Source organism: Leptonychotes weddellii, chromosome 8 (genome assembly GCF_054177405.1).
Source record: "Leptonychotes weddellii isolate Sample4059 chromosome 8, ASM5417740v2, whole genome shotgun sequence".
Lineage (NCBI taxonomy): Eukaryota > Metazoa > Chordata > Mammalia > Carnivora > Phocidae > Leptonychotes > Leptonychotes weddellii.
Genome location: NC_138376.1, coordinates 113,755,865 through 113,783,856, shown reverse-complemented (window position 1 = coordinate 113,783,856; position 27,992 = coordinate 113,755,865). Strand labels below are relative to the sequence as shown.

General features: G+C 35.4%; 1 protein-coding gene across 6 annotated transcripts in view; it reads right to left on the bottom strand.

Annotated features, from left to right (window-relative positions):
* STXBP5 (syntaxin binding protein 5) overlaps positions 1-27,992 on the bottom strand; it is a 177,151-nt gene that overhangs the window by 125,030 nt on the left and 24,129 nt on the right. For all 6 annotated transcript variants that reach the window (XM_031030702.2, XM_081829115.1, XM_006735799.3 and 3 more), the window contains exons 3-4: positions 26,318-26,399; positions 22,728-22,828 (exon numbers count right to left, since the gene is read on the bottom strand). In XM_031030702.2, coding sequence (XP_030886562.1) covers positions 22,728-22,828; positions 26,318-26,399 — 183 coding nt within the window. The remainder of the gene's footprint in view (positions 1-22,727; positions 22,829-26,317; positions 26,400-27,992) is intronic.

Sequence of the window (27,992 nt, the reverse complement as noted above, 5' to 3'; positions counted from 1 at the left end):
TGTACACCATAATGATTCAATATATGTGTATATATTGCAATATGATCACAATAAGTCTAGTTGAAATATCCATCACCACACATATAGTTAGAAATATTTTTTTCCTGTGATGAGAACTTTTAAGATCTTCTACTCTCCTAGCAACTTTCAAATATACAATACAGTATTATTTATTACCTATAGTCACTGGCAGTTTCTTAAAAAGTTAAACATACAACTACTGTGATGGACCCACTCCATTCTTAGGCATTTACCCAAGAAAAAGAAAAACATAGGTCTATACAAGACTTATACACAGATGATCCATAGCAGTTTGATAATAGTCAAAAACTGGAAACAATCCAAATGTCCAAATGTCCATCAACAGGTAAATGGATGAACAAATTGTTACGTACCTATAACAAAATGCTATTCAGTAGTAAAAAGGAATAAACTACTAATACGTGCAACAACATTGATGAATCTCAAAATCCTTACCATGAGGGAAAGAAGCGAGACAAAAATACATATTGTATGATTCCATTTATATACAACTTATATGCAATAGGAAATGCAAACGAATCTATTGTAACAGAAAGCAGATCAATGGTTACCTGGAGATTGTGGAGATGGAGGCTAGAAACAGAAGAGGGGAGGGATGACCCCAAGGAAACATTTTGGGGTGATTTGTATGTTTGTTACCTTGATTATGATGACAGTTTCATGGGTGTATATATGTGTCAAAATTTATCAAATTGACACTTTAAGTATGTGCAGCTTATTGTATGTTAATTATACCCTAAATAAAGCTGTTTTAAAATTTTTTGTTTTCAGAGATTTGTGGACTTAGCGATTATGAAAATAGATTGTGATTCTGATTATACACAGGCATAAGCTCTGGAATTAGACTGCCTGTTTTTAATTTCCAGCTCTGTTCGCTTGTTAGCATGAGAATTTAGGCAAACCACTCAATCTCTCAGAGCCTCAGTTTCTAAGCAGTAAAGGACATCTACCTGACAGTGTTCCCCGGAGGATCAAATAAGACAAAGCCTGGTAGATGCTTAAAATGGGGCCTGAAACAGATAAGTGTTCAATAAATGTTAGCTAATTATTATTAGGTGATAGTCTACTAACTAGAAGTTCCAGGCAAATTTTAATTATCTGAAGTATATAAAAGTAGCAACAACAAGCCAGGTATAAAATGAACAATGTAATAAACCTAAAAACAGCCATTTCATTCGAAATGTGTTGTAAACTAAAACATGAATGGAGCAAAACGTCTTGAAAATTCAAAAATAATTTCAACATAAATAAGCCAAAATAATAACCAGATTAAAAAAACCAGAAATATCCAATTCCAGATCTGTTCCACTACTCTGCAATTCTCCTTTATTCTTCACTCTACAAAGCAGTAGTTACTGACTTGTTTAACACAATTACATAGCCCATCTTTGATTTTAATACTAATAAAATTATTTACATAATATGCTTCAAAAACTTAAACTTATCTCCTTAACGGCAGAGATTCTGGATATATTCATAAGATATTTTCTATTCCCAGTCCAACAGCATACTGCAGCTGTTTCTCAAATATTTAAAGAAACAAAGTAAGAATAAATTCTTCAATGTTCAGCAAAAAATCTGGAACTTTTCGCTAGATTCACTTTTTCGATATTAGCTGCCATCATAAGTTTTTTCTCAATTATAAAACCAACCTATATTGCTGAAAAATTTTAAGCACCTTTGTTTTTTGGAAGTGAAAACAAACTACTACTTAACATTTTAAGAAGGAACTTAATTAAAATTATCCATCACCAAAACTTTAAGATGGTCCCTAGAATGAGTCTTGTATAGAAATAACAGGAGTGTATTAGTACAATGCACCATATTTAAAAATTAATCTGCTCCATATCTATCCTCATTATTTGATTCAGTTGAGGAGGGGGGAGTCACATGGTTTTTATTACAATTAACAATTTCTTAATTAGCAAATTTTAATGGCTCTGAACAAATGAGAATAGGAAAGTGAGAAAACTAAAATTCCGTATTGCAACCAAATAAAATACCATGCCAGTGATTTAGGAAAAGGCCAGTAAGAAAATGTGGTCCCCCAAAACATACTACTAGAAAAGCAACTCAATCAACATGACCTGCTAAGAACTGCAAGATCATAAATTTGTGGGCAATTTAATCAGTCACCAAAATATAAAACTGGTTGTTGAGACAAACTGGACTTATATTTAATGGGTTCTTTCAATATTTGTTATACAAAATGACTATATTTCCTTGTTTAATAAAATAAAAATCTGGGTGCCTGGGTGGCTCAGTCGGTTAAGCGTCTGCTTTCGCTCAGGTCATGATCTCAGGGTCCTGGGATGGAGCCCCATGTTGGGCTCCCTCCTCAGCTGGGAGTCTGCTTGTCCCTCTGTACTCCCTAACTCATGTTTGCATGCTCTCTCTCAAATAAATAAAATCTTTAAAAAAATAATAAAACAAAAATCTTAGCTTTCTTTGTTGAAAGTTTAAAGAATAGTTAAAGCATAACTGCACAGGCTTTGAAGTAATAAACTGATGAAGAAATTATATTATTTAAAAGGAGTCACACTGAATGGAGCACTTAAAACTATACATATATACACATGTATATATGTATATGTGTGCATGTGTGCATGTGTGTGTAGAGAAAGAGAGATGTGTTGTCAATTATTCTAAGAAAGTAATCCATGACAGAAAGCTAGTATTTTTCAGTAAAAGCAGTCATGAAACAAATGGCACTAAATAGCCATGGGACAAAGAGATTTCAAATTTAAAGAGTTTAGGTTAACAGATGTGCAAAGAAACATTGAAAACAGAAAGTTTCAACAAAGTAAATATCACTATACTACTACAGAAATGTCCCCCAAGAGGTCTCCTCTCCCTCCCTGTATCCTCCCCCTTGTATAGTCTCTCCCAACACTGATTCTAGGATCTTGTGACTTGTACTAGCCACTGAGACATTAGCAGCCCTGCCACAAGCAAAGATTTGAAAAGCACTTGCACATTGGGGCCTGCCCTCTTTCTTATGCTTTTAGAACCCAGGTGCCATGTGATGAAGCTCAGACAAACCTGTTGGGATACTCTGGCCCAGCCCACAGCCAGCACCAACCAACAGACACATAAGGCAAGCTAGATCATCCAATCCAGTTGAGCAGCCAGGTAACTACGGTTGCGTAAGTGACTACAGGGATAGATAGACTACTTCTGCAGAGCTCAACCCAAGTGCTGACCCACAGAACGGTGACCAAACAAAATGGCTGTTCTTTTAGCCTTTCAAGTTTTGGGATGTTTGGATATGCAGCAATAGATAACTGACCTGTTATTTAATATAATCCATCCACCAAAATCTTTTTATGTAAAAAGGTATAAAAGCATATAGGAAAAACAAATTCTTATATTTCTTAGAATTAAATTATAAAGACCCCAGGAAAATTTTAAGAATGCCACCAGTGCATTTATCATGAAGCTCAAACATTACCTTTGGTTGAAACTCATGACTCTTGTTCTTCATACACTTTTATTATAAAGATTTTTATTTTAAGGTAATATAGATCACAGTAAATGATAGTGACTTTGGTTTTTACTGATACCAGGACACCAAGTTAATTTAAGTTTATGTGCTGACATATTAAAGTGTAATGTTATAATGAAAATAATTAAAATAACATATTGAGATTCACATGAAAGACATTAAAACTCAGTAAACACTAGTAAGATCAGATATTATAAGAATGGTATATTAAATTGAGCCTGAAAAGGTACTTTAAAATGAATAATAAGGAGCCCCCCAAAAAAAGTGTGTGACTGAACCAAATGTATTAGAAATACATAGATAATCAAGTTGAATTCCCCCAGATTGTTACTAAATGGAGTTGTATTCTAGTTTCCTCTACAGGACTTAAAAATTGATATACTCATTCTACACAAAGTTGTTACTAGGAACACAATTTCTGTATTTGCTTAAGGGACTTAAAAAATGCAACATACTACATGTTAGGAAGTGATATATATCTCCTATTCACTATTTAGCTTTAGCAGCAGTCTGTCAAGTACTATATAGTCAACAAGCACCGAATTTGGAAGATTTAATTATTACCTATTTTAACACAAAAACACATACAGTCTAAGTAATGTTGAAATTAATCATCCATAAACAAGGGCATAAACACACATGTGTATTTAATCCATAAGGACATATGAATCAATAAGTTCATCTATATGCCTGTTATCACCATTAAATCAGCCCAACATGACAGGAAATATGCCATCACTTTTATATTCTCAGCAAATATCACACCATCTTTTACCTAATAAGTACTTAATTCATTAAATGAACAAATAAACTACATAAAATGTGAGAACTTATTATGTTATTTAACAAAACAATCAGATATTCCTGACTTACTCCCTCTCTATCCTCATGGCTTGGGACTAATTTAAACCATTATTACTGACTGTCAAATCAATTCCTAGCTGCCCCCAGAGTTATCTTTTCAAAGCCAAGAGAAATCATATCTTACTTGGAAGACCCTAATGGCTTCCTATCTTCTACCATAATGCTTCCTAAATTTTTAGTGACACTTTGTGGTATGTATATCTAGGAAAAGGGTGCAGAGTTATAGTGTGCTGGATCTGGTCAACTAGTACTCAGTATCCTCTTCCATATTCTCCTCTATGCCTTCCTGTTCTACAGATACTAGAAAGCTAAAACTTCTATCTCCCAGATTGTCCCATAGCTAAAGTTCCAGATGAGATTAAGTTTTTACCAACTGGATGTGCCTGAGATTTGCAGGCAAAAGGAGGCACAGACCATCTTTCTGGTGCTGTTTCTGCTGACAAGGGCATTCAAGGAAACCTGAGTGGCAAGAGGTAGTTATGACAGCAGTTGGACCTGACACAACATTCCAAGTTCTTTTTTTTTACATGAACTACTTAAATTTATCGATTCCATTTACAATAGCACCAAAACCATAAGATACCTAGGAATTAACCTAACCAAAGAGATAAAGGATCTATACTCTAGAAACTACAGAATACTTATGAAAGAAATGGTGGAAGAGACAAAGAGATGGAAAAACATTCCATGTTCATGGATTGGAAGAATAAAAATTGTTAAAATGTCTATGCTGCTCAGAGCAATCTACATTTTCAGTGCCATCCCTATCAAAATAGCATTGGCATTTTTCACAGAGCAGGAACAAACAATCCTAAAATTTGTATGGAACCAGAAAAGACCCCAAATAGCCAGGGGAATGTTGAAAAAGAACACCAAAGCTGGGGGCATCATGATGCCTGACTTCAAGCAATACTACAAAGTTGTGATCATCAAGACAGCATGGTATTGGCACAAAAACAGACATATAGATCAATGGAACAGAATAGAGATCCCAGAAATAGACCCTCAACTCTATGGTCAACTAATCTTCAACAAAGCAGGAAAAAATATCCAGTGGAAAAAAGACAGTCTCTTCAGTAAATGGTGCTGGGAAAATTGGACAGCCACAAGCAGAAGAATGAAACTGGACCATACTCTTACACCATACACAAAGATAAACTCAAAATGGATGAAAGACCTCAATGCGAGACAGGAATCCATCAAAATCCTAGAGGAGAACATAAGCAATAACCTCTTCAACATCGGCCACAGCAACTTCTTTCAAGGCATGTCTCCAAAGGCAAGGGAAACAAAAGCAAAAATTAACTTTTGGGACTTCATCAAGATAAAAGCTTCTGCACAGCAAAGGAAACAGTCAACAAAACTAAGAAGCAACCCACAGAATGGGAGAAGATATTTGTAAATGACATTACAGATAAAAGGCTTGTATCCAAGATCTATAAAGAACTTATCAAACTCAACACCCAAAAAACAAATAATCCAGTCAAGAAATGGGCAGAAGACATGAACAGACACTTCTCCAAAGAAGACATACAAATGACTAACAGACACATGAAAAAATGTTCAACTTCACTAGCCATCGGGGAAATACAAATCAAAACCACAATGAGATACCACCTTACACCAGTTAGAATGGCAAAAATTAGTAAGGCAGGAAACAACAAATGTTGGCAAGGATGTGGAGAAAGGGAACCCTCTTAAACTGTTGGTGGGAATGCAAGGTGGTACAGCCACTCTGGAAAACAGTATGGAGATTCCTCAAAATGTTAAAAATAGAGCTACCCTACGACCCAGCAATTGCACTACTAGGTATTTACCCTAAAGATGCAGATGTAGTGAAAGGAAAGGGCACATGTACCCCAATGTTTATACCAGCAATATCCACAATAGCTAAATTGTGGAAGGAGCAGAGATGAATGGATAAAGAAGATATGGTTCGTATATACAAGGGAATATTACTCAGCCATCAGAAAAGATGAATACCTACCATTTGCATCGACATGAATGGAACTGGAGGGGATTATGCTAAGTGAAATAAGTCAAGCAGAGAAAGACATGTATCATATGGTTTCATTCATATGTGGAAAATAACGAATAGCACACAGGACCATAGGGGAAGGGAGGGAAAACTGAAGGGGAAGAAATCAGAGAGGGAGACAAACCATGAGAGACTCCAGACTCCAGGAAACAAACTGAGGGTTAAAGAAGGGAGGGAGAGGGGAATAGGGTAGCCAGATGATGGGTATTAAGTTGGGCATGTGTGGTGATGAGCACTGGGTGTTATATGCAACTAATGAATCGTTGAACACTACATAAAAAACTAATGATGTACTATATGTTGGTTAACTCAACATAAAAAAAAAAGAGCATTCCAAGTTCTACTCCTGAGATTCATGTGCTGAGAGGCAGCTGTATGGCAGTAATCGTAATTCTTGAAACTCAATAGTTCTAGCACCCTTCTCAGTATTTTGTAAACAGCTACATTCCTGAATTGAATTCCCTTGTGCTTAATACCTACACTGGTTTCTATTCCTGCACTAAACCCTTACTCACATACCAAGAAATGCACCAATCTGTAGCTTATCTTTTTTTTTTTAAGATTTTATTTATTTATTTGACAGAGAGAGACACAGCAAGAGAGGGAACACAAGCAGGGGGAGTGGGAGAAGGAGAAGCAGGCTCCCCGCAGAGCAGGGAGCCCGATGCGGAACTCGATCCCAGGACCCTGGGATCATGACCTGAGCCGAAGGCAGTCGCTTAACCAACTGAGCCACCCAGGTGCTCCAATCTGTAGCTTATCTATATGATGGTCTTCAATGACCAAAAAATACCCACTTGCAATATGTCTTGTTCAGATAATGTTATTCATTTTAAGACTGAAAGTTGGAAAAAGGTTGAGAATATAACTTTCTTATAATTATATAAAAGGCCTTTCATGAAGCAGACCTTTTCTACCCTTCTAAAATTATCCTCTCTGGACAACATACCTAACCATGTTTAACTAGATACAGTGCCCTAAGCATGAGAGATTTCTTCATGGCTATCCATCTGAACATAATGGAAAGTCCCTTCGCCCTTTGTCAATGTAGGAAATTCCCACTAAATCCCACGGGCTCTTTTGTAATGTTTTACCTTAAATTCTCAAAACATGGTGATACATCCTTTTGCTGGTTAGTCTTTAAAATTTCATAAGAAAATTTCACTACATATTATATCACATTTTCCATTGCATTATAATTTGCCATTTCACCTCCCTTAGCCAGTTATAACTTCTATGTCTCGAGACTTTATCACAATCTTTGCATGCACCAGAATCTCAATCAATGTTTACCAAACGAATACACAAGAAAATAAAAAAGAAGGTATTTGATATTTTTCTTAAATTAACTGTACCTGATATTGTCCTGTTATTAGAAGAAAACTTAAGTTTGCAATAATGAACATGGAAATGTATTAAAAATAACAGCAGAGTCAGCTGAAAGCAATTTATAAATCTGTTCAAAGGGTTTCCTTTCTATTTGTCGTCTCACATCTTTTCTGATAAACTGTCATAGCTACTTTAAAAAAAAAAAAAGTCATATCTGTAACCCAGCAGTACAAGGTAACAAATATTTTGAAAAATAAGTTTCAGAGATCTTTGAAGGTCATTTTACATTTGTATTGATTTACTGTTTTATTAGTTACATCTCAGTTTTTATAAAACATTTAAGAACTTTTGAAAACATGTCCAAATAAATCATATTAACCTTTCTTGTGAAATGAGACCTTAACATCATCAATGACTATCAAAAAAAAAACCAAAAATAAAACTGAGTATCAACTGAATATTGGTAAGTAAACAGTGAATAACAAATAGGAAAACAGTATATATCAACTATATAGAAATAACAACATCTGAAAAAACTGTCCCTGTTATTTGGGGGATTTCTTAAAGTTCTGTTTTTAATGATCTTACCTTGAGGAATGAAAATGCCAGAGTATTTTATATAACAAATGTTATGATAAACAAAAGTTGCTGGTCTTATCAGCAACTGTTAACTACACCTTTTTTTGCATTTTTGTATTAGATTGTTCTTTATTGTACAGACAGGTATACTCTAAATATCTTCCAATCTATGCCTATGTCTTTTTAATTATTAAAGCTTCTCTCTCTCTTTAAATATATATCTATCTCACAATATATACAGCGAGATATACACAAATATGACATTATTTGTACATTTATACAAACTTACTAACTAAAATGATTTTTCTTAAGATTTTTTTTTTTTTAAAGATTTTATTTGACAGAGACAGACACAGCCAGAGAAGGAACACAAGCAGGGGAGTGTGAGAGGGAGAAGCAGGCCTCCCAATGAGCTAATTTCTAAAAGCTTTATAATCATTTTTGATATCTAATATCTGATATCTAATAAAATAAGTCCCACCAGCTCACATTTCTGTTTCAAAATTATCTTGGTTATTCTGGGCCTTTCTTTTTTCCATATGGATTTTAGAATCAGCTTATTAAGTCCTATGAACAACCTATTAAAATTCTGAGTGGGATAGTACTAAGTTTATAAGGTTAATTTGGAAGGAAGTGACATTTTAAAACTTGAGTATTCCTTTCTATGAAGCTCTCCATTTGCTTAAGTCTTCTTTGATTCCTTCAATAGTTTTAATATTTTCCCCACATAGATCTTACACATTTTTGCTAGTGTTATTTCTAGAAACACTGTAAATTTGTTGTAAGATGTACTTTTTTCCTTCCATATACTTTCAAACTTCATGTAATTATGCTTTCGGTATAACTTTTATAAGTAGTTTAATCTCTGTGTTTTGCTGTTTTTTTTTGTTTGTTTGTTTGTTTTTAAGATTTTATTTATTTGCGAGAGAGAGAATGAGAGACAGAGAGCATGAGAGGGAGGAGGGTCAGAGGGAGAAGCAGACTCCCTGCTGAGCAGGGAGCCCGACACGGGACTCAATCCCGGGACTCCGGGATCATGACCTGAGCCGAAGGCAGTCGCTTAACCAACTGAGCCACCCAGGCGCCCATGTTTTGCTGTTTTTTAACCCTGTCAGAAATCTCAAAATTTCAGTCAGTGAATTTAGCATATTTACAATGATTTTGATTACTAATATAGTTGAACTTATTTTTTCCATCTTGATTAGCTCTTTTCTATAATTTTCTCTTTTCCTGATCTCTATTTTCTTCATTTCCTTTTTTTCTCCTCAAAGTTTTAGTATCATATTTTCTATCCTTCTAGTAAGTTACCCTTATACACTAAGACACATTAACTTCACAGCTCTCTAACAAGGTCTGAAAGAAGGATTATTTGGCAAAGAGAAGGAATGCTCAGATAATTATCGTATTTTCTGAGTTCTTTCACAGTTGACACTGTCAGAACGTAATTTATAAAGGTATTTTTAATTCCATTATGTCAGGAGTTCTTCGAGCATTTGTTAGCCCTTTCAACCTAAAGATATTTTAGCACCACAAATTTTTTTTTTTTTAAAGATTTTATTTATTTATTTGACAGAGAGAGACAGCGAGGGAGGGAACACAAGCAGGGGGAGTGGGAGAGGGAGAAGCAGGCTTCCCATGGAGCAGGGAGCCCGATGCGGGGCTCGATCCCAGGACCCTGGCGAAGGCAGACGCTTAACAACTGAGCCCACTCAGGCGCCCCACCACAAAATTTTCTTTATGCCTTCGATCACTACTTCTCCATTGTTCTGTTTTCTCCTGTCTCCACCACCAGAAATCCCTACAATTCTTAGGCTCAAATCTCCATCCTCTGCCTTCATCTTATCACTGCCATGCCCTAAAGTATTTTAATTCTTAAATTAAAATAAATAAGTTTTACCTTTAAATCAAGAGATTAAAAACAAAACGGTAGAAGAATAGAGATAAAAATCAGTAAGTTGGATATCAATAAAAGATAAAAATAAAATAAATCCACAAGTCACTTCATTTAAAAGACAAACACACAAACCTCTGACAAATCATATTAACCAAAATATGGTAAAAGAGAGAAAGGGGATATGAAGAGTATAAAAATGAATATAAGCACACAAGAATATAATAAGATATAGCCTCTGATCTTAATGAAATTGATCATATTCTGAATCATAAATATTATTGAGTGTAATATTAACCATAAATATACTCAATTCATTATAGGAAGGAAGCATGCCCTGATACCAAAATTGACAATACCAGGAAAAAAGTTATATTCTAATTTCCCAAACAAAAGTAGAAGTCCTGGGACACCTGAGTGGCTTAGTCAGTTAAGTGTCTGCCTTTGGCTCAGGTCATGATCCCGGGGTCCTGGGATGGAGCCTAGTGTCAGGCTCCCTGCTCAGTGGGGAGTCTGCTTCTACCTTCCCCTCCGCCCCTTCTCCCCTCCAAACACGCTTGTGTTCTCCCTCTCTCCCTCTCTCCCTATCGCACGCACATGAGTGCACACGCACAATAAAATCTGTCAATGTTATTCAAAAATTTTCACAACCATACAAGAATCCCTAATATTAGGAAATCTATTAATGCCACAGATCAATAGGAAAAAAGGGAGGTAAGAAATCACACAATAATTTTAAAAAGATGCTAAAAAGGCATTCAACTAAAATTTAACTTACATAATTGACAACCGACTCTGAGAGGAAAAAAAAGTTCTATCTCAAACCAACATCCTATATTATGCTTAACAGTAAAACCCTAGAAGAAATATTATTAAAATTATTACTAAGAAAAAGATACTTGCTATGGAAAATATCAATGAACACTTATGTAAATTTCTGCTCATACAGTAAAGCAAGAAAAGGAAAACAAAACCTTCATCTTCAAAATCACTGCAAAATGACTGCAGATGGAATTCTGCTGTACCTCCCAGGCATGCTGGTTCAGTAAAAATAAATCTATTGTTCAAAGTTCTTTATTCCCCCGATCTCACTTTTTAAAAATTTTTTTATTATTATGTTATGTTAATCACCATACATTACATCATTTGTTTTTCATGTAGTGTTCCATGATTCATTGTTTCCGTATAACACTCAGTGCTCCATGCAGAACGTGCTCTCCTTAATACCCATCACCAGGCTAACCCATCCCCCTACCCTCCTCCCCTCTAGAACCTTCAGTTTGTTTTTCACAGTCCTTAGTCTCTCATGGTTCATCTCCCCCTCCGATTTCCCCCCCTTCATTCTTCCCCTCCTGCTATCTTTTTTTTTTTTTTAAATATATAATGTATTATTTGTTTCAGAGGTACAGGTCTGTGATTCATCTCACTACTTCTACAAAAAAAAAAAAAAAAAACTTTAAAAGCCTTGCTATGGGCCCAGGATCAAGTAGCACTCCAAGGATAATCAAACAACCTAACTAGCTTGGGATCTATTAGTGGGAGGAATAAAGATTATATATAGAATTAGCCTGGAGCAAATTCTCTCATTTTTTTCTGTTTGAAGACTTTCCTTCTCAACCTATCTCCAAGATAACCCACAAAGTCTGTGGAGCACCATGCCTTCTACAGAAGAAGAGATTCCCCTCTGTTTCTGCAAAGGCAATGAGGTAACAATCAATCCACAATTTTTTGAGCATTTACTGATGTCAGGCATTGAGACTGCTGCTGGAAATAAAAAAAGAAAACATATACAGTTTACATTCTAATCTAGAAGACAGTCAAGGAACCAAGGCAATTACAGTAAGCATGGTTTCTGCTATTTTAGGGAAAGAGCATCATACTATGGTAAAATACAAAACAGGCACAAAACCCAGACTAGGGAATTTACAGAAAAACCTGTAAAAGAAATGACAAACAAGTTAACCATGGAACAAGAATCTTAAGTGTGTTCGGAGCAGGGAGATCAGCTCATACAAATAGGCAGGAGAGAGGATCATTCATTTAAAAAAAGGAAAAGTCAGGGTGGCTAGCTTAGAATGCATAAAGAGAGGGAGAAGCATAGTGAAATGAATTATGGTAATAACTAGAGTCATATACCTTATAAGACCTTTTAGAGAATGTTAAGTATTTAAGAGTATCAACTTCATTTTGAAAGCAGTGAAATACAGTGGACACTGGTTGTTTACCTACCTAACATCCATTTCTCAGTCCACTCCTTCCTAACATTATTCAGATATTCATTAGAGCCCATATCTTCCTCAAGTTACCCATATACTTTAGGAGACACTTAAACCAAATTGAGTTCCAGAGGTGAGCCAAACCAAACAGGGCAATTTGATGCAATTGCTGCCATTTTAAGTCAGGTAATCCAAACCTAAAACCAATTAGATATACCCCATGTATGAAGGTCAACTGATTTGGGATCTCAATTACACTTGCAAAACCCCTTCACAGCAGCACCCTGATTAGAACTGATTGAATAATTAGAAGGTGTGTGTATACCAGGGGGAAACACCTTGGGGACCATCTTAGAATCCTGCCTCTAATAGTCTGCCCGTAAGCATCTGAAGATTCACATCCCTCCCAAATGCAAAATACATTCACCTGACCCCAACATCTCTAAAGTCTCAACCAATTACAATATCAAGTCCAAAATCTCATTAAAATATCATCAACTCAAAAATCCCAAATCTCATCTAAATTTGCTGTAGATGAGAATCTTGACTGTAACCCGTTAAGTATAGCTCTTAGGCACAATTCCACTCCATCTGTAGACCTATGAAACTAAAGAGACAAATTATCTGCCCCCAAGACTCCCAGCATTCAATGGTGGGACACAGGGTAACAGTTATGGAAAGTCCTGTTCAAAACGGGGGAAAGTGGAAGGTAAAAAGGAGTCATGGTCCTTAACAGTTTTGAAATCAAGTTGGGCAAATGTTGGATTTTTCTTAATTAGGTTTCAAGGTCTGGGAATAATCCTCTGTAGCTCTCAGCTCCACCCTCTGCCTTTTTCATCCAGACAGTACTTTCCTGGAGCGGGGGTACTTTGATCAGCCTGCTCCTGGCGGCAGCCTCCTTTATTCTGTACTGTCTTTCAGGCTGGCAATATTCTGCTGCACAATTTTCTCAAACTGTGCATCTTAAAGCACTCTAGAGGTTCTTTGGTTTGATTGAAAAGATCTGTGAAGCACACCCACGATCTCTTGTAAGAGGCCTTTGTGTAGCTGAATACTTTGACCTTTGGTCTTTAGGAGATTTTTAGTAAAAAGTTGTCCAGCCACACCATGGTTTTCTCTAAGCCATACCGAGAAACAATCTTTTTACCAGCTGGATCAGGGTAGGAATTTCCTAAGTCATCAAGTCCTGGTTCCTTTAATAATTCTTCCCTCAATTCATTTCTTTCTTCTTGCATTTTATTATAAAGCAGCAAGAAAAAAATCAGGTGGCACCTTCAACCCTTTCCTTGGAAATTTCCTCAGCTAAATATCCAAGTTAATCACTTACACATTATGCAAGGGACACTTCTGTTATGCTTCCCACCATTATATAACAAGGAACCACTTCCTCATTTCCAAAAACATGTTCCTCTCTCCTTCTAAGTCCTCACTGGCAGCAGTCTCCAAATCTAGAGCCCCACAGCCTACCCAAAGAAATTTAGACATTTCTATCATGTTCCTCAAATTTTTTCAACCTCTATTCACTGCCCAGTTCCAGAGCAATTTCCACATTCTTAGGTATTTGATACGGTAGCATCTCACTTCTAGGAACCAAAATCTGTATTAATTTTTTTTTTTTTTTTTTTTTTGCTGTTTTAACAAATTACCACACACACACAAAAACATTTATTCTTTGTTTCTACAGGTCAGAAGTCCAGGCGCTGCATGATCAGAGCCTCTACTCATTCTCACAAGGCTGAAATACAAACATTAGCCAGGATGCATTCCTGTATCCCTTTCTGGAGGCTCTGGGAAGAATCTGCTCAGAAGCTCTTCCAGGTTGCTAGTAGAAATCAGTCTCATGTGGTTGTAGGACTCAATATCTTTTGCACTGAATCCCTCTCAGGTTCTGAACCTTTTGCCAGGGAGAGTCTAGTCCCAAAAAACTCACTTGCTTCAGTTAGGTTTAGTGAGAATAATCACCCTATCCTAAGGTCAATTAATTGGGACCTCAATTACATCTACAAAATGCCATCACCTAGATCAGCATTTGTATGGTAATGTGTGGACACCAGGGAGCAGAAATCTTGGAACCCATCTTAAAATTCAGCCTACCATACATCTATGTTTAGGAGTGGAACCGTTGGCTCATGGAATATGTGACTACTACAAAAAAATTTTCTAAGGTGACTAACAACACTCCCACCAGCAGACTATGGGAAGTTCCAATTGTGTCACATCCAAGACAGTATTTTAGCCGTTCTGACGGATGTGTAGTGATATCTGGTTGTAGTATCAGTTTGCATTTTCCTCATGACTGATTTTTGTCTTCCTTTAAAAGAAGTCAGTTTACTTAAAAAAAAAAAAATTGAAAGATTGGATTAGTTATTCTATCATGGGTTTTTAACTTAAACTTCTAAAATGGCATTGAGCCATATTGTGTCATAGTTATTTTATGTCTGGGCCTCTGATGTAAGCTATTCAAGCATTTTACTCATCTTTGTTATCCTAAATACCTAGTATAATCCCTGGCACACAGAAGGCACTTAATGTTTGATGAACTGAAAGTAATTTACCTTCTAAAATGTATTTTTTTCATTTCCAAATTTAAAGCACTGCTCCCACTCTATAGATTCCTCCTAGGCCAATCAATACTGTTACAGGAGCCAACCCTTTTTTAGCAGTCTAAGACACAATTTGTCTGAGCCAGTATTACATTATACAGTTAGAGGAATAATATATACCCTAACTCTACCTACCATTAATCTACCTAGCTTTCTTGCCCTAAACATAAAAAATAGTTTTCATTCATTATTTTGTCTTTATTATTTTTCACATGCCTTAGGTCATTGTGCCTGTTAGGAGAGACAAATTACTCTTATATTCACCTTTGATTATGTATCCCCCTCCTTCCATATAATCTTTTTATACCTGAATACATTATAAGGACCTTGTGCAACCAGACCAGTCTCTTTGGATGCCTCTCCCAATTTCTTTGTTATTATGGATAATTTTATTCTAGGAAGTTATCCAACACTTCCTAACCATCTTTCCTTTTATAGTCTCCAGGTCGTCAAATCACAATCATCTTCCCTCTGAACACTGACAGTTTTCTTCTTTCTTTTTAAATTTTGTCTCAGGACCTGGTTCCCTAAAAACTACCAAGGTGACTCATCACATCCATACAGTTCCAAAACAATTCTCTTCGTGGATTAGAATTAGATCCAGAAGAGTATATCGTTCTATCAGGCTGCCTAACAGCCTGTGTTCCATTCCATTTCTGTGTTCTAGTCCTGAATTTCATCACACGAAATCACTCTCATTTCTAATGCTTGTACACTTTCATTAAGCTGCTTTTGAAGAAAAATATTTTGCCGATATGATGCAATTACCACAAAAACTGTAATCTTAGGTCTCTAATTTGTTCCAATATTATGATTAATTTTGTTTCTTGTTAAATATGTGCAGTGAATTAATTCAAAATCTTTGGAAGACCTGTACAGATTTTTTGAGAGCTGGTATCTAGCCAGATATTCTTTTACAGCTATGCCTGGTTCATGTGCATACCGAGCAAATTATAAGCCTCATAAATATGCAAAGCACAATATTTAGGTAATATTTTAATAAGAGTATAATGGGATAAGTTAGTTTTTGTTTCTACAATAATTTACTTTTGCTACTAAGAAAAATCTGATGTGGGGCTCCTGGGTGGCTCAGATGGTTAAGCCTCCAACTCTAGGTTTTGGCTCAGGTCCTAATTTCAGAGTCATGAGATTTAGCCCCACAGCATCTGGCTCTGTGCTCAGCGTTTGGTGGGGGGGGGGGGTTTACTTCTCTCCTTCTCCCTCTCCCCCCCACCCCTGCACGCTGCCACGTTCTCTCTCTATAAAAAAGAAAAAGAAAAAAAAGAAAATCTGATGCTACAGCAGCAGTCACTTCCTGAAGTACCTTAACAAGCACCAACCTTTCCACTGCAATCATAGTATCTGAATGAATTACTCCATTTGTCAAACAGTTTTTTCTTAAGGACTTTGGACATTGATGCACCATTGATAATTGTTAGGAGGAACTTTCTGATTATTAGTGTATTCCATATGATATTGTATTCTCCTAACCATTAGTTTAGAATGCATGCATGCTTATTTTATTCTCTAAACCAATACATGCATCTATCATCAAATGAATAGATATAAATGTGTTAGAATAAAAGAAAAATATATCTTAAAAGAATGTATTAATTTCAATATTAAAGATTCAGCTATTCAGGTGTCTAACATATTCATACAGAAAAATTCTATTCTTTGAAATTTCACTTAGGGAAATTTTTCTTGACCCAAGAAACTAAATAACATTTATGTGAAAGTGTATTATGAACAACAAAGAATTAAACAATTAGAGATATAATTATTAGATAATAGTAGTTTCTAAATAGGAAAGCCCAGGTATACAATTTAGTCCTCAGTCTTAAAATGCTCTTATATTTTTACTTAAGAACTGTTATGCAAAAACTTAACGTGGCTGAGAATACTAGTCATGGTAACAGGTGATAAAAAAAGACTAGCAGATAGTTGTAGTTGTTTATAAATCCATGAATTCCTCCCAATTAAACTTTCTTTAAAGAAAAAAAAAACTACAAAGCTAAAGGAACATACTCTGATAAAAAACAAAAACAAAAAACTACCTACAGAATTTTCTTGTCAAATTCCCATTTTCCACCAAAGCCAAAGAACCTCTCCTTTACATGTATAAAGCCATGTAGTGCCAATATCATTGGTTCTAATGATTTTCTAATGTCAATTAGTTGTTTCTATAAAGACTGCCTAAGTAAAACTTCTGGTATACCTAATGCAGCTATTTCAAGTTACAATCATTACTTTAAGTAAATCCAATACCTTTATACAGGTGATTTCTAAGGCACTGTTCTAAGTGCTTTATACATATTACTTATTTTATATATATTAACTTTATAATATGAATCTTAGGGCTTTCATGAGATAATAATCCATTTTACAGATAACAAAACTGATATAGTTAATAGGTGATGGGGCTATGCACTAAGATTCAACATAGGCAGTTTGGCCCAGAGTCTGAACTCTTAACCACTATGGTACATTGCTTTTCAAGCTAAAGAAAATCATATCTCAAGCTAAGTGATCAATTATAGTAAGAACTAAACTTGACAATTAGTACAAGCTGGCTGCTAACCAAGAAGGAGATTTCTACGTTTATGTTATTCCCCAACTTAAATTCATTCTACAGAAACTGAGATACAGACTTATTTAGGATGAACAAATGTCATTTTATTGGGCATCTGGGAAGTTAAGCTTGTCTTAACTTTGACCAAGATCCTAATGGCAAGGCCCAAGTCTGTCTTCTTTACAAATGCATGCTTAGCAGCTAGCATTAAGCTGGCACAAAATAAGCATTCTATAATTACCTATAGAATAAATGGGGATAACAATGGAATATTATGCAGCCATCAAAAGGAATGAAATCTTGCCATTTGCAATGACGTGGATGGAACTGGAGGGTATTATGCTAAGTGAAATAAGTCAATCAGAGAAAGACATGTATCATATGATCTCACTGATATGAGGAATTCTTAATCTCAGGAAACAAACTGAGGGTTGCTGGAGTGGGGGGGATGGGAGGCATGGGGTGGCTGGGTGATAGACATTGGGAGGGTATGTGCTATGGTGAGCACTGTGAATTGTGTAAGACTGTTGAATCACAGACCTGTACCTCTGAAACAAATGTTAAAAAAAAGAGAAGAAGAAGGTAGCAGGAAGGGAAAAATGAAGGAGGGGGAATAAAAAATAAATAAATAAAAAATAAATGGGTAAGAGGAAGCTGTTTTAACATATGAGAAAAAATAAATGATAAAGATTACATGTACCACAGAGGAAAATTTTCCACAAATTAGAAAACCAAACACACAAAACAGTGAAGTAACATGCCCAATTTCATACAGTTAAACCAAGATGTAAAACTTCCAATTTCCACATTTTTTTCTTAAATCCCGTAAAAATGAAATTCTATCAAAATATCCATATTATATAGTTGTATAAGATGTGAATGTACTCAACACTACTGAACTGTACACTTAAAAATGGTTGTGATAGAAAATTTTACGTTCTGTGTATCGTAGCACAATTTTTAAGTCAAAACTAGAAAAAAATCCACATTATGAAAAAATACAATTTAAATCACTACATATAGTTTCTATTTATAAATTTCTACTATACTAGGAAAATTTACTTATAAAAATAAGACAATATTATGATAAAACTTAAGTTTATATTATTTAACAACTGTTCAAAATGTAATGAAATAGCTACTTAAACACTTCTGTATTTTTCTTACCTTTCCTAGTTTCAGAAGTAAAAATGAAAATAGCATAAAAATGAAATGGAGTAATTCAACTTATTAAATTAGCTCAAACCCACTGTGAAATAAGGAGAAAACTACTAGGTTATTAGTTATTGTATTCTGTCAACAATAATAAGCACCATGATAGTCATTACAAATATTCACAAGATTTCCCGCTTTTCTGCTTCTTGGTTATATGAGTGAAATTACAGATGGCCACGTGACTTGTTCCCATAGCCCATGAAATGAGAGTGTAAGAGATATGTATTACATCCAGGCAGAAACTTTAAGAGCCAACTCATGCTTCACCATATTCTCTTTCTCCCTACTACAGTGACAAGCAATATTGTAAAGACTGGCTGTTTCCTCAGCCAGGTTCTGGAATAATGATAATGAAAAGGAACAAACCCACAAAGGACATATAGTGTAAGGAAAAATAAACTGTTGCTGTATTAAGTCATTAAGATTATAGCATAACCCAAACTATCCTGACTGACACAAATATAAAAACTGAATGTAAAGCAGTTATATAAAGAAAGGGATGGATTCCTACAAATGAGGGAGATGGAAGGAGTGGCAGGGAATGATAGGATTTTGTCCCTTCTCCTGCCTAAGGATAGTTGCTCTGACAGAAGGTCTCCATCAGGGTGCAGATTACAGTCCTGAATGACACAGAGTTCAGGCTGAGGGGCAGAGTATGTCTTGCCACCATGCGCAGTTCCTAGAGCTGGGGGAAGCCCCTACTGTGCCCTCCCCTCTTCCCACATGTAGCCAGATGCTGAGGAAAACAAGGCTCCTCCCAAGTGCTACCTCTCTCCTTCCTGCCACCTGAAGAAATCTGAACTTTAGTCTTGAGAGAATATAAGTAGGTTCATCCACAAGACACCAGGCCTATTCCTTAGCATTTTAGGTCCAATGGCTGGCATACAAGTTTGTAGCTAGCTTAGAGGATTTCATCCTAAGGAGATACTCAAGGAAGAAGTATCATGCTACAGTTCCTTCTTTACTGTTAACCTTAATAATGGCCAAGGGGAAGCTGAACTTCAAATGGGACCAACTAGTTTCTACTGATCAGCTGGGTAAACTCTATTACAAAACTGAAAACTGGCAACTCTATCAGCTTATTTCAGTTGTAACTTTTAGGACCTTGCATACAATTGTGCAGAATGTGCCCTGCATAATAGCACCCAACCAAGGAGGGGAATGGTGGACTCTGAGGCTGCATTCACCAAGAAGAAAGGCTCTGTTTTTTTGTACTTCACACAAAGATGCCTTCTGTTTGTCAGATTGTGACTATAGGCACCTTATAGACTAACTCACCATTCCTTACCCATTTTTACCAGAATTTCTTGGAGACCATCCTTAGAGGTACTATTGAGGAGACTTACCTCATACCTGACAATCATGGGGCCCTGACTATTCTGGGACTCCTTGAGCTTTAATCCTTTCTCCATGAAGATATACGATAATAACCTATAGTGTATGTTTGTGAATTTGGACCACATACTACTACATTCCTGTGTCCCAATGAGAAATATGGACAGGCCACTGGCAAATGAGGTATCAGAAGTATTCTTCTGCTAGAATTCTATGTCCTGACAGAATCCTTCCAGTGCGTGGTAGAGAGTAAGAGAAATTCTACAGCACTACACGGACCAAATGATACCATTTTGATGTGCTAGAGCCCAGAGTTTCTAACTTTGACACTACTGATATTTTGGACCAGATAAATTCTTTGTTATGGAGAACTAACTGCCTTGTCATTGCAACATATTTGGCAGCATCCTCAGCCTTTATCAACTAGAAGCCAGTAGCACTGCTCCACCCTCCTCCAACTGTGACAAAAAAAAATGTCTCTAGACATTGTCCAATGCCCTCTGGATAGTAAAATCACACCAGGATGACAACTACTCTGCTAGATCCATACTTTCATTTCCAGGAGATGGTGTGAGACTGACAAGATGTGTTCTGGGACTAAGATGCCCATTGCTATCTCCACCTGCTTGGTGGCATCTGAAGTTGATGTAGACCTCCCCCTGAGCTCCAGTTGGCAAGCTGACTAAGGAACTCTGCCCGGCAAGTTGAGGCTGGCCCTATTCTGAGCAGGTAGAAAAGAACTGAACCCTAACGTTTTGCTTGCTTTTTCTCCCCTATGTCAACCCTCCCTCCTACCATTAACTCCTCCTTCACTTCTGTCCCTCTCCCAGAAGAAGCAGAACCATGATTCCAACTTATTTAGAAAATCTATCTTCCCAGGCAAGATGTAGCCCAATAGCAAACTTTGCTACTGCCCCCCTGCCAACTCTGGTCTCTGTCCACCATAAAACGTAGACAGGTCTTTGTGTTGGCTAAAGAAGTCTGAACTGCTATGTTCTCAGCAGCCTTTTTAGCTTGCCTATTTTGGAGGGCCACTGTGGGCAAAAACCCAGACTTACAAACTGACCTATTTATATAACCTTAACAGGTTATAAATCAACATGTATCAAAGGAGGAATGGTCTGATCCTTGGATATGCTTTGGGCAGTCTGATGTCTGACTTTAACCAAAGACGGGTCCTAAAGACACTAACCCCACTGCATTTAGATACTATACAGACCCAGATTTCTTAACTTTGGCACATATACATATATACTCACATCTGCTCATGCTTACAAGTACACATACACACACATATATAAATGTTCATATATACACCAAAAAATAGATTTCATAAGCAATGGGGGCCTATATTTCTTGCTCCTATTTCATGCCAAAGTAAGTTCCATATGAATTAAAGATTAAGCATAAAAATAAAATAAAAAAATAAAGATTAAGCATAAAAAAATGCAATTTTAAGAGCACTGTAAGAAAATATGGGAGAATGTTTAATAAAACTAGGGTAAAAAATGTCTTTCCAATATACAATGGAATATTACTCGGACATAAAAAAGAGTAAAATCTTGCCACTTGCAACAACATGGATGGATCTAGAAAGTACAATGCTAAGTGAAATAAGTCAGAGAAAAACAAATGCTATATGATTTCACTTATATGTGGAATTTAAGAAACAAAACAAATGAAAAATGAAAAAAAGACAAAAAAAAAAGACTCTTAACTATAGAGAACAAACTCCTGGTTACCAGAGGGGAGTAGATGGGGGGATGGGTAAGACAGGTGAAGAGGATTAAGAGTACACTTATAGTGATGAGCACTGATTAATACAAAGAATTGTTGAATCACTATATTGTACACCTAAAACTAATGTAAAACTATGTTAATTATACTGGAATTAAAAAAGAAAAAAAGGTCTTTCCAATCAAAGTACAAAACTCACGAGTGATATAAGAGATTTCTATGTTATACTTCTACAAATTTATCTCAGAGATATACTTGTATAAATGGATGAAGACATATATGTATCATACTATCACAACTGAACAAAATGAACAGCAGACCAAAAAGGATATAAATGTCCACTGATGAAGACTAAGTAAATTATGGTACTTCCACGTAACAGAATATCATGCAGTTATGAAAATAACTATGGAAAACTGGCTGTGCCAATATGAAACAATCTATCAAATATATTGTTGACTGAACACAAATTATAGGAAAAATATGTAATGCTTTCCCTTTCATGCAAAAAAAAAAAAAAAAGAAGAGCTATCTAGAAAGATTTCTGCCTATATGCACAAGGTATTTCTAGAAGGACACAAAAGAAATTTATGTGGTTGTCTCTGGAGAGGAAAATGGGTCTGGAAAGGAAGGAATCTTGCTTTTTATTATATATCCCTTGAAGTTCTTGAATTATTTTTTAGATTGTGCATAAAGTCTATCATAAAAAAATAAAATCAAAGAATAAAATTCAAAGAAAATATTTCAAAAAAGAATAGCAAATACCTTATATATATATATAGGATAACAGAAAACTCTTACCGTTCTCTGCAAAATTTAAGTGAATGTAGTATGGCAGGTCTCTTTTGACGTAAATTCCATAAATGTAAGGTGTCATCAGCCAAGGCACTCACAAGAGCTCCCTTAAAAATAAAGTGTAATATATTTTATATAGAATACATCTTACAAACATCAAAGCTACTAAAGAGCTGCCAAAAAAATCTTCCCAAATTTCAAAACTTTCAGCCAATAGATTTAGTTTTGAGAAACATATGTCTCACCCAAATTCTAAATAGCAGATGTTATACAGTGTGTCATATGTAAAAACTGTTTTCACTTCTTCATTTTAAAGTATAATTTAGTTATCTTATAAACTACAAATATACTAAGATCTATTTGGATATTATGGTTGATAGCTATGTAAAATTAGAGGTCAGACTATAAGTTACTTGATCACTATTGTACATCTTCTTGACCGAAAGAAAAATATAATATGAAGTAACTTTCCCATTTGGCTTAAGAAAAATTCTTCGGAATGTACTATGCCTAGATCATAACTCTACTACTAGAATGATATAGAAAATAAAGATAGCATTCAGCACACTATAACTTCAACTCCCAAAGGGTTGACCAATCAACTAATTTAGAAAGTTAGAACATCTGATACTACTAAATACTATTAAGTATGGGGAAGCATCTCTGGCCCTATATGAGAATCACACAGGAGGCTCAATCTCACCCCTGAACTCACAAACCAGAATTTTCAGAGCAAGGACCTACACAGGTATATTTTTAAAAATCTTTAGAGGCGATTCTGGTATGTGAATGGAATTAAGAATCTCTAGACTAAGGTTGATTTATTAAGACATGTGCCTGTGTTTCCTCAAAGGAGTCAGATACTTTTCGTCTATACTGAGAGGATAAGATAAAAAATACAACATGGAAAATTTATGTTAATTTCAAAAAAGGATTTGCAGTTCTATTCATCTAGGTTATTATGAGAAATCTTAAAATCTCCTTCCTTTAAACTAAGTTTCTCATTTATCAAAGAGGATTAAAATAGCTCTGAAAATTTACATTAAATGATCTCTCCAAGTCCTTTTCACCTTCGAAATTCTCTGAGGGCTTCTCTATGGTGTAATTCCTACTGCTACAACATGACTAGAGGGGAGCAGAAATAAAGTCCATATGCTTTCACTAGAAAGCATCCTCTTATCTATATCATTTTGAAGCAGAGAAACTCAAAGATTCAGAGTATCAAAGATTTGTACTCTTCATTCTTATTTCCACCATAGTCAACTTCTTTCTCAAGATGTGCACACCATCTTGAAATCTTAAGGAAGAAGAGATGTAGAGCCAAAATGGCAATAATAGCTCACCACCTCCTAGCGGGGCTCCTTTACCTACATATGGCCCACTAAATATAAAAGCAAATAGCTACTCCCAATTGTCAGACTTCTGTAGCATCCCCAATTAAATATTCATATTTTGCTAAGCATTTTTTAAAACAGCAACATCATTTTTAAGTACTCAAAATGTAACATTTAAGCATGTAAAATAAAAGTCATATCCAAGAACCCTATGATGAATCCTATTGAAAAGAAACCTGTATGAATGACAACATAAATTACTTAAGATTTCTAAAATTTAGGTGTATAGGTAATCAGTTTGCAATGTTATTTACACTGGTTCATGTACTGCTTTAACAAATAATCTTAACACAAGTATAAAGATGGAGAATAGGTTAGGCTGCCAGGGATTAGGGACTGAGAGCAGAAGGGGGCCCAGTTATAAAGGGGGAGCCTTAGGGAAGTCCTTTATGATGATGAAACTGATCTGTATCTTGTTCATACTGGTCATTACACAAATCTGTATGTGTCATAAAAATGCACAAAACTAGACACCCACACTGACACAGGAGTTCATGGTGATGAAATCTAGATAAGGTCTGTAGTCTAATAGTAGTATATGGATGTCATTTTCCTGGTTAATATTATACTATTGTTATACATAATGTTACCATTAGGGGAAGATGGGGGAAGTACACAGAGAACCTCTCTATTTTGAACCTAACTGCCAGTAGAATTACTTCATAACAAAATTAAAAAAAAATAGGAAAAATAATCTTGAGTCCTCAAATAGGTTCAACAACTTTCTAGATTGTGATTTCTTTTGAATTTTAACATTTTACAATGCCTATTATACAGTTCTACACAGAATACTGCAGTTTTTTTTTTTGTTTTTTTTTTTTAATGAGAGACAGAGAGTATGAGAGGGAGGAGGGTCAGAGGGAGAAGCAGACTCCCTGCCAAGCAGGGAGCCCGATGCGGGACTCGATCCCGGGACTCCAGGATCATGACCTGAGCCGAAGGCAGCCGCCCAACCAACTGAGCCACCCAGGCGCCCCAATACTGCAGTTTTTAAAAACACTTCTGACCCTGAAAAACCTACACAATTGTATATTAATCTTCTGATAAAAACATTTTACAAAAGGTCAGAGGTATCGAGTGTTTTTTTTTTTTTCCTCTCACATACATTTAAGAATTTATTAAATGGAACCTAAGGACCTGAGGGCAAAAAGAATGTCCACAGATATCACCACAACTAAAGATAGCAGAGCTTTTTCTGGAGTAATTTCTTTCTTCTAATGACCAGCTTTTCCTGCTCATCACTGCATATAGTAAATATCTATTCTCAGAGCTGCTCATATTTTAAATTAACTTTTTATTTTCCTTTTTTAAAAAATTCTAATTAGTTAACATAGTATTATACTAGTTTTAGGTGTACAATATAGTGATTCAACAATTCCTTACAAAGCCCAGTGCTCATCACAAGTGTGCTCCTTAATCCCTATCACCTGTTTAACCCATTCTCCCACCTCCCCTCTGGTAACCATCAGATTGTTCTCTATAGTTAAGACAGTTTCTTGGTTTGCCTCTCTCTTTTTTTTTTCCCTTTTGTTTGTTTCTTAAATACCACATGAGTGAAATCATATGGTATTTGTCTTTCTATGACTGATTTATTTTGCTTAGCATTATACTCTCTTGCTCCAAGTCACTGCAAATGCTCATACTTTTTAAAAACCTGCAAGCATGTTATCTACCCTGCTGATAAAATAATATTTGTTTCCTGAGCTCCTTCCTAACTTTATACTCTATCAAAAAGAAAAACATCATCAATTACTTCAACCAGTAAGTGACACAACAAGAATTTTGGACGATAACCAGTCTTCTTTTCTAATGGAATTTTGTTTCCTGGTTGTATTTCAAACAAGTCACAGAGAAGTATATTTTGTTATTTATAATAAACTCAATCTCTAAAAAAAATTTTAATATAGATTTCAGTGTTACATAACTTTCAGTATCCAAGAAATAAAATGTAAATGCAGCACCCTGTACCAAAAAGATTTACCTTACACCATTCTATTTGCAACACTGTTTTGAGAAACATCTTGCATTATTTATGTAACTTCCCAGGATGATGCCTTACAGTGAACTGCTATAAGTTCTGACCTTTTTAAAGAAATTTACTTTTGTTCAAATATTTAAATATCAATGCATGCAAGAAATCTGAAAGACCAGATGTGGCCCTATTTCATATATAAGTAAGACAGATTAAAGCAATTCACTAACCTCATTAATCAGGAACTGAAGTTGGATTACTGCAGCTCCACTGTCATGTTGGCAATAACATTCTACTCCTGGACGACCAAAGCTGTCATTAATTTCATTAAGGAGTCTACGGTATGTGTGGGCTTTTTACAGCAACTGTTAAGTTACATAACAGACTAATAAATATTCCAATGACCTGATATTCAATAAAGGCTGTTTATTGAGATTAAGATTCAGAGTTACATTTATTACACATCAATCGGATCAGCTAGCTTCTGCTGATAATCAGAAGTCTCAGAGATTATAGGTCTAAAATAACTGTTCCTTCTAGAAAATAAAAGAACTATCCAAAACAGCAATATACAGAACATAAACTAGGTTTAATACACTTTACTCTGGCCCAAGTTTCTTTCTTTCACTTAAAATAAAAAGAGAAAAGGTAGTTGATCTGCAGAGCATCCAATTTTGACCAAGGCAGCAAACAAATCTGAAAAGCAGAGACATGTCATTTTGGAAGAATGCTTTTGGAACCAATCTTTTTACTAGCATTTTTCAATCCTATAGTGTTATTTTTCAATAGTGTAAGTTAATATAATGAAGAACCATATAACTATGTTTGTAATTATAGCGTGATGATGTTATAATATTACCAATGAATGCATCAGTCTTTTACAACAGACCTGAATTCAAAATATGCAAATTTATATTCATTTGCATATAACAGTAAACACACAACATTCTCTGTGTTAGGCATTATATTAAACATGTTATATATATTAACTCATTTAATTCCCATAATCTATGAAGAATATATAATTTCCCTTCGCCCCCATAAACAGATAAGGAAACTGAAGCACAGAGAAATCAAGCAACTTGTAAGTCACGTAACTAGAAAGCAGCAGAGCTGAGATTTGAATAAGCATTCTGGCTCCAGAATCTATACTCTTAATAATAAGGTATGCTAAATAAAGAACAAAACAAACAAAAACCCAGACATTTATACAATTTACTAAGTGCCAGGCACTGTTACATCTTCATAAACTTGAAATAAGAAATTAGCTAAATTAGCTATTTTAACATGTTACTATACTAATCTACTTTTCACTAGTTAATAAATATTAATTGAAAATAAAAAGCTAAATCTAAAATGTGATCAATAGGGCGCCTGGGTGGCTCAGTTGGTTAAGCGACTGCCTTCGGCTCAGGTCATGATCCTGGAGTCCCGGGATCGAGTCCCGCATCGGGCTCCCTGCTCGGCAGGGAGTCTGCTTCTCCCTCTGACCCTCCTCCCTCTCATGCTCTCTGTATCTCATTCTCTGTCTCAAATAAATAAATAAAATCTTTAAAAAAAAAATAAATAAATAAAAAATAAATAAATAAAATGTGATCAATAATGTGATTATAGCCTTCTTTATATAAATTCATATTCAGGTGTATAGACTACTTCTATATGCTTTTAACACATGCCCTAGGGTTCTTAAGAAAAAATAATCACACTAAAGGTTAAATTCCTATTTTCTATACACTTTTTCCTTCCGATTTCTAAAAGTTTTTCTAGGTGATATTTATCTTCCACAATTTTTTTCATTTTATTGCCAGCAATTAATTCTTCTATTATTTCACAGACTAATCGTGCATGTTTAGCCTATAGTACCTTACTCTGTAAACAGCTCAAACTTTTATCATCATCATCATC